Below are 14027 nucleotides of genomic sequence, written 5' to 3'. Positions count from 1 at the left end.
GGGAATCCATGGGAAAACCCCGCCTCAGTGTTACTAACATTGTGGTAAAGATGGCAAATGGTACCATAGCCAAACCTATGGGGATGCTCAAGGATCTTAAGATCAAAGTTCTAGGACACAAGGTACGACATACGTTCATTGTAATGGATTTCTCTAAACACCTTATGTCATATGAAATGATTTTAGGACGACCATTCATGAGGGAAGCACAAATGGTTCATGATTGGTCTAAAAATCATGTCTATTTGCAATTCCAAGACTCTGTTCTTAGAGTAGATTTGGTGACTGGTAAGGTACACTCCTTAGGGAGTAAAACCAATATTGATCATCGCTCTGACACCACAGTTCACTCGGCCCCACTACAATATTGTTACACTTGTAAGAAGGATACAGACATTGGCCAAGATTCTCCTTACATGGATGTGTTACCGGGTATGACGGAATCAGATAATGTGGATTGGGTCCACCTAGCATCAACCATAGACACTTGCGGAAATAGGGGGACGACCTGGGTAACACCGGAGGGGGATGAAATGCCTATACCCTTAAATATGCTACAAGCAATGCATATCGCTTCTGACAAGACTCATCCTAATGTAACGAAGAAAACATACAAGTGGGTCCCTAAAGCTTCTTTAGTGACCATAGCTAGTGCTAAAAAACAGAAGCCTTGTAAGAAACGTACCACTCGCTCCAAGAAAAGTAAGAAAATGTTGCGATGGATCCCTAAACGACTATTGGAAGCCCAAGGCTACTATCAAGGAAATGATCAAATCTGGGTTCCAAAACGTAGATTGTGCTCTTACCTATCACCTGACCCAAGTGAGCCCAATCCCGTAGCTCCAAAACGAATCAATGATCGTGGAAAGAAAAAAATCACAGACTGCTACACACCCGCTCCCGAGCTAGTTTGGGTACCAAAGAAAGAACGATTTGTTCCACCTAGCTCAGGGAGGGGGGAGTCCCATGAAGATTCTAGCTCCTCATGTAATACATCCATAGAGGTAAAAGCTTCTACACAGCCTCCATCTATAGTAGTGGACCTCCATGAAGCTACAAAGGAATCCACACCTCCCAGTGTTCAAGAATCACCTGATGAACCACTTCAAGTTCAATCCTGGGAGAGTACATTACCACCCTTGCAACTTGACGAGGCACCTAGGGTAATAGAAAACTACTGGCAAAAATCCTCACCTATTGCCAACTGGAACAATTGGTTTCAAAGGGTGACAAGCTCATTTCAAACGGTATGATCTACCCAAGGAAGGGGGGAGTGTTTGTGGACATCCATCATTCATTTGTTTCCCTCTCAACCTTTTTCCCTGACCTCTCAATCTCCGATCTTAGGGAATGTACATATAAAGCTTTATACTCACAAAAAACAAAAAAATAAAGAGCAAGAGCAATTAGCAAACGAGTATGCACATTAAAAGTCAAAACATTGACTCAGACCTACACATGTCACATCTGGTACAGTGAAACAGAAACCTATGCCATGAAACACCTTTGATCCTCATCACTTGAGTGCTGGAGGGTAGGTAAGATTAGTACGATAAGAGTGTTTCTGTTTTAGAGTTGAGAGATTAGCGAAGTTCTCTTTTCCCACTGATGTGCCTCCTAGAGGTATTGTTTGTGTTTCATAGTGTGTATAGGAGCGTGTTGCTATTGATAGGATTTGGACCTTCATGGAATCTTTATCTCGACTCACACTTCAAATCAAGCGCGACCATCAACACAAACAGGTGTTTCTTATCCATTAGCATTGCCCTTATCTTTTTGCATCCATGTTTGTCTGCTTTGATTGTGATTGGTAGCATAATATTCAGCGCATTTGCTTACTATCAAACATTTAATTCAATGTAATGTTTTGTCATAATCACTTGTCTAGGTGTAAAAATCAAGCAGTCCGACTAAGCTAGTTTGACCAAGCTAGGTATTAGAAATCTTCTCTTAATACCATGGGGAATGTCTTCCTAATAAGCAATGGTTACTTAGGTTCTTAATCCGATTTAGGCAGCATTGTATGAAATGTACTAGGGCTTTCTAGTGGGCTTAACCCTATTGACCTTTAGCTTAAGTATTATAAAGGGAGTTTACTAATGTGATGAGCCTGGGGAGGGTAACAGTGTTATATGACCCCCCAAAGTTACAAAATTTAAATGCTGAAAATGAACAAACAAAAAATCAAAGTGCCACAATGTAAAATCTTAAGCTGGAAGAGAAATCTCAGCTTGATTTGGTACTTCACTCACATGTATTGCCTATGGTACTAGAGCCCTAGAGGTTCCCAGTGTGGGCGCTTTTCCTTGAAAATCAAAAAACCCAAGGCATACAAAATAAGCACACACATCAAATTGAATCAATGTGAAAAGACTTTGGGGGGTCAAAGAAAAAGTAATCAGTCAGGCGATGATTTCATGAGAAATTCCTTTTATGGTAGCTTAACTACAAGGTTTTCTAGATATAGCCTCTAGTCAGCCCTCGAACATGAATACTTGGCTCTCGCGATTAAACAACTTAATTGATCAGTGAAAATTAAGAAGCTTACCCATGGTATTAATATTCGATCTCTAGTGCCTTTCGACCGTCAAATTAGCGACCCCAGACTTGTTTAATTTTCTACCTTTACATTTGTTTATGCATTTGATTACATTGCAATTTAATGTTCATTGCTAACAAATTGTTTGAAATTCTTTGACCAATCAATTTGTCTACCTAAAACTGCATATGCTTTTTAAGAGAATGCAATTACTGTGCCAATTTTGTTTGATTTTGCAGTGACTGAAGAAGGCTAAGGACATTCATCTCAAATGCTCTTCCACCTCGACGACCCAGCTTCAACTCAATAGCTTCCGAGGACGGAATCTACATCAGGAAGGGGGGCATGTTAACCCTCACGGCACACGGACACCCTATGATCTATAAACGTTGTATTATTTAGAGTCAGGTACCGGGCTTGTCGGACCAATAGGGAAAGGTAGAGTGATCGCCGATGAGAGGCGCACTTTAACTTGGACATTCAAGGGATTAGTTGGCTAAGCATGGGCGCCCAAGTGTGAATGGGGTGAGCTCCTATAAAAGCCAACTAAACCTAATTTTTACTCATTCTCTCATTTGTGCAATAGAAGAGTGCTCTTGCTCCATCTCCATCTTCTTCTTCTTCACCTCCTTGTGTGTGTGTGTGTGAGAGAGAGAGAGAGGGAGAGTGTGTGTGCGATCAAGCATTACGAAGGCACGACGGCGGCGAAGCGGTTGAGCGCGGCACGACTGCAGCTTCTTCTTCATCGCGGCGAGGAATCCACCACAAAGACGAGCATAAAGCGGTGAGTGACACACCCTTTGTTCTCTTGAGCTTGCTAGTTTAGGCTTGTTGTGTGCTTGGAGCCGTTTGTGGCTCGCACACGGTGTATTGGCAAGTCCCTTGCTTCGACAGTGCGGCAAGGAGCGCACAACTTGTGAAGTAAATTGACAACCCTGGCCCTTCAATCGGTCCTTCATAGCCACAACTATCTTTTGACGAGCCCAACTCTTCAATTGGTCAGTTCATAAGCACAACTTTATGAACTTGCGATAGTAGTTGGTTATACAAAAAAAAATTGAAGCTCTTTCAAATTTTTGGGAGAAGGCGTTTTCAAAATAGCCTCGACTTTGCTAGGATCCATTTTAGGACCCTCAGCTAAACTAATAGAGCCAAGATACTACACTTCTCTTTGCACAAAAGCACGTTTTCTCTTCTTGGCATATAAGGCATGCTACCTAAGAAAATCAAAATAATGTCGTAGATTATCCAAATGTTCTTCCTAGTAGTACGGTTGCAAATAAATGTGTCATCTAAGAAGGCCATAAATTTATCCAAATAAGATTGTAGGACCGTGTCCATGGGTGTCATAAACAAAGCTGGAGTATTTGTCAACCCAAAGGAAAAAAACATGAAATTCAAAATATTCAAACCCTATTCAAAAATCTAGTTTAGGAATATCTCTTGCATCAATTCGTAATTGATGATATTTGGACTCAAATTAATCTTTATGAATTATATAGCCTCATAGATTTGATCAAAAATCTCATCAACTCTTAACATATAATACTTATTTTTCATGGTAGTTTTGTTCAGAACATGTGCATAGAACCATCCTTTTTCTTGCCAAGAGCACTAAAATGCCCATGGAGAAGAACTAGTTGGTGTTCTAATTCCTTAGCTTTGCTTTGACTAAGTCTATATATTGGTTTGCTTATAGATTTACTATCTAGCTACACATCTATACATGTTCTCTTTCCCTATTTGGAGGTAAACCTAAAGATAAATCATCTGGAAAAACATCTTTGCACTCATGAAAAACTTGATTAAGTTCATCACTTTGAGAAACAAAATTAAACTTTTTACCTGCGTATATAGAGAAGTTAAACAAGGAGTAACTCAAATAAATATTCGTTATCGTGTTTGCTTCTTTTTGCAGTAACTACAACTTGGCTATATATATGATAGGAGAAGAGGGGACATATTTTCTCACAAAGTAAAACATAATTACCATCAGCCTCACTGGAGAGTGTCATGCTGATAACTACGCTTCAAAGTAGGTCCTAGGCTATACAGCCATTCATGCCCAAGAACCACATCAGCTTTGGACATGTTCATAATCTAAAAATTTATTTTTATTGGATGGCCTTGGACCTATAGTGGCACATCCTTAGCCATGGTATCCCAAACATTTGATCCTTTCCCTTGCATAAGAGACACTATGTAACCGTGTGTACACTTATCTATGAAAGCTTCACTCGTTCCACCAAAGCATAATTGAGAATATTATGAGTTTCCCTCTATCATTAAGCATGCACAGCTTATGCCCATTAATATACCCATAACTTGGAATCAATGCCAGGTTGTAGGCTTTTTGTTTAGCTTCAACGATATCCACCAATTGTAAGCCTTGCCTTCAAGTGCTAAACTGTTTTTGAGATATGGAATACGTCCAAAGTTGCGCGCAAATGATGGACATCGGTCCACATGTCCATCATTTGGACACCTTATAAATGCTTAGTGTGCGAAAAGCACTACACATAGAGAATATTAAGGAATTCACATGTATTTTTTACTCAAATATATTTTTAACGCAAATATACACCACAAGAAATCTTTCTTGAGCAAGGGAATGTGTGCGTTATAAAAACTCATAAAACAAGGATAAATAAAAAGACTATAATGGGTTACTTTTGTGAAGCTATATTTTCATTTTTGGGACATAACGGACAAGATATTTACCCACAACAATGCATTATGTTAAAGAAAGTAGAGTTTACTAATAGGAAATCAAATTTATTATGATAACAAAAAAATGGTTGGATCCCATATGTGTAAATGTTGTGGATGAGCCACTAAACAAATTAGATTTAGCAAGCCAAAAAATGTGATTATATAATTTACTCTCTTTAGGAAAAGGTGAGCCAAGTGAGGTTGAATACCAATTTTGTATCTCATGAGTAGGGTCCCCCAATTCGAAAAAAAAAAAAAAGAATTCTTTCAAAACATCTCAAATGAATAATTGAAGGGTGAGTTTAGGAGACGAAAAGCCCTATGACGCTAAAAGACTTTTGATATCCAGATATAGAGGTGATTCAAGTGTGCATTCATATATTTGTACTTTTCTTCTTGTTTTCCTTTCCTGTAGCATTTTTTGCTCGTATAAATATATATATATATATATATATATATATATATATATATATATATATATATATATATATATATATATATATATATATATATCACGAGAGAGTAAGTCGAAAATGATGATATTAAATATGAAATAAAAATTGACGCAAAAAAGAAATTCCAATTTTTGAGGAGATTGCAGAAGGAACCTATACACATGTTATTGAGAATCAATAGAGAGGCACGTCAACAAACTCTTCAAAAGTGGGAAGCGCTTTCAAAAGTGATCCTTATAGGCGCTCGAGGGTTTAGGGTGACTCAAATACAAAGAGAGATGATAATGATGAGCCATATTGGCATGGCAAAGCCGTGTCATGTATCAAAACAATATTCATCACCCCTTCTGCTTCTCCCACTAGCATGCACCCCACTCTTGTGTGTACATTGCAGCACTCAAAGCGTGGACAGAGAGAGGAAAAGACATGCACCCTCATGGGGCATTCTAATTTTGACAACGCATATTCTACGATGCCATATATTCTACATGAAAAGTTGTACAAGCTATTGCATTGCAACCCTTGCAAAACAAATCTACTTGTGTAGGCTCGATGCATCTCCTCAATTAGACTTGCAAAACAAATCTACTTGATGCATCTCTTTGAATAGAGTACGCTATGGGTGTCTCGTAAAATTTGAAGCTCACAATATACCTCCAAAAATGCATCATTGCGGGGCAATGAAGAGATTGTGAGAATTTGAATCCAAGTAGCTTCGGTTCTTATAGCTCAAGACTAGCATATAAACTCAAAAATATTGACTTTCTCCTCATGCATCACCGATTTTACTTTTTTAAAAGACCCTCCAACACTAGAAGAGAAGAACGTGGCCACCCATCAAATCCACCACGCATGCAATCACCATTACCCCAAAAAAAAAAACATAAAGTTTATTTCAATCATTATGTTATGTTGGTGTTTCCTTCTTCAAGCTAGTTTGCAACAAAATACATAGTAGTCTTAATTAAGGAGTAATAACCATGCCCATCATGCTAATTAATACAATGACTTATCTTTAGTGTTTTTGTCATCAGCATCTCCATGGCTATGTGTTGTTCTCCTTTTCATAATCATACCTGTGGCTCTGATACCATTAGTGACTGCAGCAAGTGGAGGCAAGGTGACCTTGCAAAGATACAAAAACATAACATGCAAGTGAGAGAACCAACAAACATGCATGCCTAGAGACTCGTGTGCACACGCAATGCAACGAGAGACAGAATAGGAGAGAGATAGGGAGAGGTGTGTACACCTCCTAAATTGAAATGCTATGCATGCACGTGAGAGAAGATAAGTAGAGGAGATAGGGCAAGAGCGCCACGAGCGCTTGGGCTAAGACTACTTCCCCCCCACATGTGCGAGCCTATCTTTATTGGGTTTAGGTGAGTTACAAAAGTAGAGAGAGAGAGAGAGAGAGAGAGAGAGAGAGAGAGAGAGAGAGAGAGAGATTGTAATAAGATGATCTTTATTGGGTTTAGGTGAGTTACAAAAGTAGAGAGAGAGAGAGAGAGAGATTGTAATAAGATGATCTTATCCATATGCATTTGACATCAACCGTTAGACCTTCAGAAACAATCCAACAATAGATATTGCTTTTTATCTTTGAACCATACAATAAACAAATAAATTAGTGTACCATAAACAAATATCCCTATGGGATTCAGATCATGTACAATCTTTGTATTACACGCATAAGGAAGAGCCACATAACATCATATGTTAATCCAAAAAAAATACAATTGTGGCTCTGCATCCTTTAAGTCATTGCCACTTGAAGGGGATTCTAAGTTTGTTATCAAGACTTTTCTTCAATTCAAGTGAAAATTGAATGAATTTAATCTAAATTCTCTCGACTTACACTCAAATTTGGTAGCTTTTTATGCAACATCAACATTCTCCTTATCCTTTTGAGATAATACACTAACAAGCTAAGAACATGGCAGCTGAGGGCGGTTGCTTTCCTAACAGGGGAGTATGTAGTGATATTTATTTAGGGTATAGTAATATATATTTATTGTATGGGTCATTGGTGAAAAGTGATATCTAATTTGTTTCTGAAAATCTAACGGATGATGTCCGATGCACATGAATACAATTATCTTATTAAAAACAAACTCTCTCTCTCTCTCTCTCTCTCTCTCTCTCTCTCTCTCTCTCTCTCTACTTTGGTAATCACCTCAAACTCTTATAAATGACTTCCCATGGGTTCATTGAGGGACTTATGTGTAGCTTTTGCCCAAGTGCTTGTGTTGCTCTTCTCCTGTCTCTCCTCGACCTGTCATCTTCTCTCGTGAGCATGCATAGCACTCCGATTTAGGAGATACGCACATTGCTCTCAACCTCTCTCCAGGTGTGTCTCTCATTCGATTGTGTGCGCATAAGATTCATCGGGCATGCACATTTGTTGCTTTTCTCTCTCGCATACGTATTTTGTATTTGCACAAGGTCACCTCGCCTCCACTTGTTGCAAAACCTTTGAGAATCCTGGTGGAGATGCAAAATGGGAGCGAGCGTTGGACAAAATGGCTATAGTTGATGCAAATAGTTTTTGAGTTGGTGGAGTTGCGCGAGGGAAGAATGCAATTGGCTACAAGTCGAGTAGAATGAAGATGATATCCTAAAAAACAAGTTTAGTACTAGATTCATAGCAAAAGGATATGCAAAGTTTATGGGATTAGTTAGAATTGTAGTTGTGAAGAATATTTTTCACATCTTACAGTGTTTGTGACACGATCACTAGGCTCGAGCAGCTGACAAATGTACTAGAATTCACCAGGTTGGTCAACATACGAGGGATGATGTTAATCTTGTCATGCCTCTCTTTAAAAGTTCACATTGACCATTGTACTCAAAGTCGGCACTGCGGAAGCGTAGAGCAAGGGGGCGCCGAGAGAGAGAGGGAGGGAGAGAGAGAGAGAGAGAGACTCTTGAACCAACCAAATGGGCAATGAATTAGTGATTTACAATGGGGGCAAGGTGATACTTGTATACTAACCTAAGGGCCCTTAAGTACCCTCCTTAGTAAATTGCCCTACCCAAGATTTCACAAATAAGTAAAATAAGTACCTAAAGCCAAAATAAATATTGGGATGGACTTGCACTCGCAAAATTTCCTCAAGCCCAGCAAATGCGTAGGGAGGAGAGAAATGTCCAACTTGCGAAGCGCCCTGTGAATGGACTTGCCGCACACTTGCCAATTTCCCCACTGCGCAGAAAAGAGTCCACTGAGTGGCGTTTCAAGACGTCGTTTACTTGCAGACCCTCGTTTCAAAATGCTCTCAGCACGAAATCGTCGCCCACTGGCTGCGCATGTGTTTCCGAATGCTCGCTCCACATGAGAACCTGCTTCTCAGAGTGCGCCTAAAAGCGCTGGTCGATGGAGGTGCCACCACATGCAAGGTCGTTTGCGCCCCAACCAACAGCGTTTCAAAAAGGAACTAAAAAGCGCTAGGGCTTTTTAGTTGGTTGGGGCCATAGCCTCCAAGCGGCTAAACAAAAACATACCGATTCCTAGCCTTATGTATCAACAACCAAAAAGGAAGCATCCCTTCTTATTACCATGGCATAACTTTCTGCTTAAGTACTTCAATCAAAATGCATTGCATACCATAAGACACAATAAACTTGCCTTTTGAAAATGTTTTGAGAACACAATCAAGACTAAGTAAGGTACTCATCGACCTATCGTCGTAATCTACTAGCGCCACATATAAACTAGTTTTGCATAGTTATGAAAATAAGCATAGAACACATGATCTAAGTAATAAACTTGCACAAAATTTTCTTGCATCATCCCTTGTATTTCAAATTGCAACATGCGGCCTAACATTTCCAACAGTTCCCAATAATTTAGAGGAAAAGTTCAAACCACCAAAGCCACAGAAGCTTAGCACTTTGATGCAAGACATAAAGTTACTGGTTACTTCTAGTTTCAACCCTCAATGTAGACTATCATGTCACTCATCAAAATTGTGCCCTTGTTTGTCAATCTTTTGACAACTATCCACCATGATCCATCTCTTTCTTTGTACTTCTACTCGGTACTTTGGCTGCAACAAGTCTAGCAATTGCCTATGTGATACTTACTATGTACACATAATCACATTTTTTCATTGAATTCAGAACCATACTTCATTGAAGATGCAAAAGAAGATTGCAAGGCTTCAACAACTACACCAAAGCTTGCACACAACAGTTGAAAATTCCTCTCATCGGCTGAAGCAAATGGCCACCATACCTCCCCAACCATACTCAAGAAACCTTGCCTACATTGAAAGCACATAAGAGGAACCAAGAACAAGCTTTCTTATTGCATGCTTGGAGTACAACAGTTGGACAACAAACCAACCAAAGAGCATTTTTTTGTTATTTATAGGGTACGGCACATGACATTGAGAATGACCATGGGCGACAGATGCCCATATCATATTGATAGACGTACTCTACGACCGTATTATATGACATTATGATCCAACACACCGTACGATATTAAAACGTTCTTGAGTGTTTTTAAAAAAAACACTCAGGAACCACACCATACGTTGTGTTTTTGTTAAACCACACCGTACAAATCTCTGTAATACATTGAATTTTCCCATACAAAACCATACCTTACTTTAGCATACGATGACAACCCTGATCTGAATGCCAAACAAGTTTGAGGGACTAAAAGACCATCATTGTAAAGATCCAAGCACTCTTGACAATATAGTATTATAGAGTTTGGTCTATTGTAATTTACATCATGTACTACAGTATTGTAGCGTGTATTTTCAAATCATAGCAATTGTCAGGAAGAAATGGAGATGGCCAATTTTTCGACCAAGGCAAAAGGGCATTCAAGTCTCAACAAAATCACATCAAGCCCAATGAATCCAAAACAAACTCAACTGTATAATCAACACAGTTGGACTTGTTAGAGCTACCGTGCGGCCATGCCGAAGACCTTATGAAAACTTCTGTTTCAAACATTTGCATCAATGGCTATTTGTACAAAAAGAGGAACATTCAACAAATGGTTGTGAGCGCGCGGACAAGAATCTTGATAGATTCTAGCAAAAACTCTCTACTCTTGTAATTACATGAGAATGGTAGATGGTAAGAGTGCAAAAACACCATGTTTCTCTCCGTCACAGGAGAAGTGAGAAGCACATCTACAAACAGATACAGGATAAATTTTAGAGTCTTGTAATCAGATTCCAATGGTGCCCTGCGAAATATGCAAAGACACAGCGTTTACCTCCAGCGCAAGAGACAAGAACTAACACTACAATGAGCCAACATGGTGTTAAAGGAAAGACTACCATGTTCGCTCCATGGAAGACGCACCAATCTCTTGATGTCATTAATATAAAGTACAAACAAAACTCAATAATCTTTTAAAAAAAATATAAACACATGAGAAAAACTATAAATAACCAATTCATCACAATCTATGTTGTCAGCATGCATTTGCATCAATCAAGTATGGAATACACAAACATGCATATGCACACAGTCAAGAGAGCACATACAAAAGCTATGGAGAGATCACTTCTCTCTCTACACACACAAGCATGCAAAAATTTTTACGAGCACACCAAGAAAGAAGAGTGCAGACACACACAATAGAGAATAGAGAAGGAGAAAATCTCTTCATTGCATCCACATACACAAACAAACCAAGCTTGAAAGCTATAAAAGCTTGATCTTGTTGCCAAGAAGAGGGCAGCAAGATTAGTAGACGAACTAACGTAAAAATCAGACAGATAATTATACTTCAATACGAACACCCTTGGATTATGGATAGCCACAAAGCAGGTCTTATACAAGAAGTTAGGACATCCTGCATAAAACAGCCATTGCCTTTCTAGAACGCATGCCGCTTCTTCACTTTCTTTTTCTTGAGCCTGACTACCTTTCTCTTAAGAGGCAAGTACACAGCCGGCTGAACCTTATATGTTCCAGCACGTGCCCGCTTCTGGAGTCGTTTGAATTTCTTTATGTCCACACCTTCTAGATATCTCTCATCTTCATCTGAGTTGTCCGGGGCGTCTGGATCATCCTTCTTTCTCAGTCTGAGAAAAGAGGCTAGAAGCATGTCTACTTCTGTTGCCACTTCCAATACATTGATGAACCGCCCATCTGGACCTTTCTTCAACCTGGCCAAACATGCCTTTGTGCGCTCCGTTGTATGCCAAGGCTTCCCAGGCCTCCACTCATGTTCATCATCAGGCTCCTCCTTCTTGGATTTGTGATCTGATTGTGTTGCTCTGTCTGAAGCTTCCGCTTCACTATCTCCATCATCATCATCTTTACCATGGCCAGCTGCTAGTTCGCTGTGAAATGCTTCAAAAATATCATGATCACTGTACATTTCATCCGAGTTCCCATCGTGTGAAATCTCCTCATCATCCGAATTCCCTGGTGCATCCGAATGCGGCTCCCCAGCATCATTTTCTGAATCACTGGTAGCATTCCTTGAACAAAATTGTCTGGCATCTCTTAACATATGACCATGCTTCAATCTTCCACTGTCCCATTGTCTACACAAGGAGAGAGTTGCCAAGTTCGCTGCACGAGTGACTAAGAAGCAGATTTCCAACAATGAGTATACATGCAAAGAAAATTACAAACTCAAAATGATACGTAGTGGAATTTTATTCAAAGTTTTTGAAGCAATCTTTCATTGAGCCATAGGGCATCTTATCCTCTAACAATAATCTACATTTTGTGCCATTGAAATACCGTACACTTCAAAAGCAATGATCGCCTTAACAATATCTTGCTAATTAAAGAGTGCTTCGCCAAGTCATCCGACATACGATTTGATGCTTAGGATCAACACTAACGTGCACATCACGATACAAGAGTAAAAAATCAGCTACAGAGAACACAGAGCTTACCATACAACCCGGACTCATCATTTATCTGCCTCTAACATAGTGAGGAACCAGTCCCTCAAACGGGATCTCTAGAGCTGAACATCAAAGACACTTGGATCACACGAAACAGCCTCTTCCACCAAAGACGTATTTCTTGACTATCTAATTCTAAATGAATTACTAGAATTTTAAGTGAGGGTTTTTCTCACTGGAGACATCCAAGTACAAGGTATTCCTAGTGTGTCATTCAAAGTAATGACGAGAGCACTGCGTCACATCAAATGGCAAGGAGCATGGGAAAGAAGTATTCGACCATCCGGGAATGGACATCTCTGATGCATCATAGGATGGGTGACAGAGCATCGGGAAGGAGATTGTACCGTAAGTTCGGTAGGAAAGGACTAGGTGATGGGTATTCCTGATGCGTCACAAGGTGGGTGACGGGTGCATCGGAAAGGGGATATCCATAGTCGAGAGGAAATTCCGAACTGTTTTAGAATTATGCACAAGGAAAAGCAAGCACTTGAATGAAGATGGGTTCAGAGGAAACTTTGAGGAAAAACAGATGCTTTTTTGAGAAAGCGGGATTGCTTTTCGGGAAAGCAGATGCTTTCCCGCGAGGAAGTCTATGTCTGCATTGCAACTGTGCATGTGATTGCATCCAAGGACGCCTGGGAAGTGCTGTAAAAGCATTGTTTTCAACTTAGAAGGTTTTATTGAGTTTTTGGGTAGATTCAGACCATTTTTAAAGGTGACCGGCCGCCCACTTAATAAGTGGGCAGCCTATGATTAAATAAAGCAGTAAAAACCAGCCAGCGATTTTTCTCTCTTTTTCTAGCACAACAGCGCAAAAAAAAAACAAAAAAAACAAACCGAAAAAAACAGCCGTGATCTCTACGCGAGCAGCCAATGCTCTACTATCTTTGTCGTGGCCAGGGAGCTATTAAAGCATCACACGCCCTCTCCCAGAGAGGAAGATCAGTTTTTGCAAGAAGAAGATGCTGCTGCAGATTTCATCCGCAAGGAAGACGTTGCTGGTGATCCCCATGGCTGCCCCAGTGTACCCGATGTCGCCAGGACCCAATGCGCGAGTTCCCCCGCGAAGAAGTACCTACGGAGCGTGTTTCCATCACGACAAGCTGCTGTTTTTCTCTGTTTTCAGCCCATGAACATCGTAGACGGGGCTGATTTACGAGAATGAACCCGAGAACACACCTCTTTTGTGTGTAGGATTGGAAGAGAGGATTTTCTCTGTAGTGATCTCTTCTAGGGAATTGCTTTTCGAGAACCGAGTTGCATTTCGAGCGTCGAGACTTTGAAGGTAACGATTTTCATGTTATGATCTCTAAGTATTTGTTTGCGAGTGTACTTCCTCTTAGTGAGGGAGTAGGAGCAGAGAAAGGCATGAGCCTCTGCAGGAGAAAGCGCTCTGAGAGCCAGATCAGCCCAAGGGTTTCG

The 14027-nt window shown here is 40.0% G+C and overlaps 1 protein-coding gene across 1 annotated transcript in view; it reads right to left on the bottom strand.

Annotated features, from left to right (window-relative positions):
* Window positions 1-11317: 11317 nt before the first annotated feature.
* LOC147449625 (uncharacterized) overlaps window positions 11318-14027 on the bottom strand; it is a 63513-nt gene continuing 60803 nt past the window's right edge. Inside the window, exon 4 of the mRNA XM_086521601.1 lies at window positions 11318-12270. Within this exon, the coding sequence (XP_086377727.1) occupies window positions 11555-12270 (716 nt within the window). The 3' untranslated portion in view covers window positions 11318-11554. The remainder of the gene's footprint in view (window positions 12271-14027) is intronic.

This window comes from Adiantum capillus-veneris, chromosome 10, assembly GCF_014529385.1.
Source record: "Adiantum capillus-veneris isolate H3 chromosome 10, ASM1452938v2, whole genome shotgun sequence".
NCBI classification, from domain to species: Eukaryota; Viridiplantae; Streptophyta; class Polypodiopsida; order Polypodiales; family Pteridaceae; genus Adiantum; species Adiantum capillus-veneris.
Note: the sequence above shows the minus strand (reverse complement) of the source record. Positions and strands in the feature narration are given on the sequence as shown.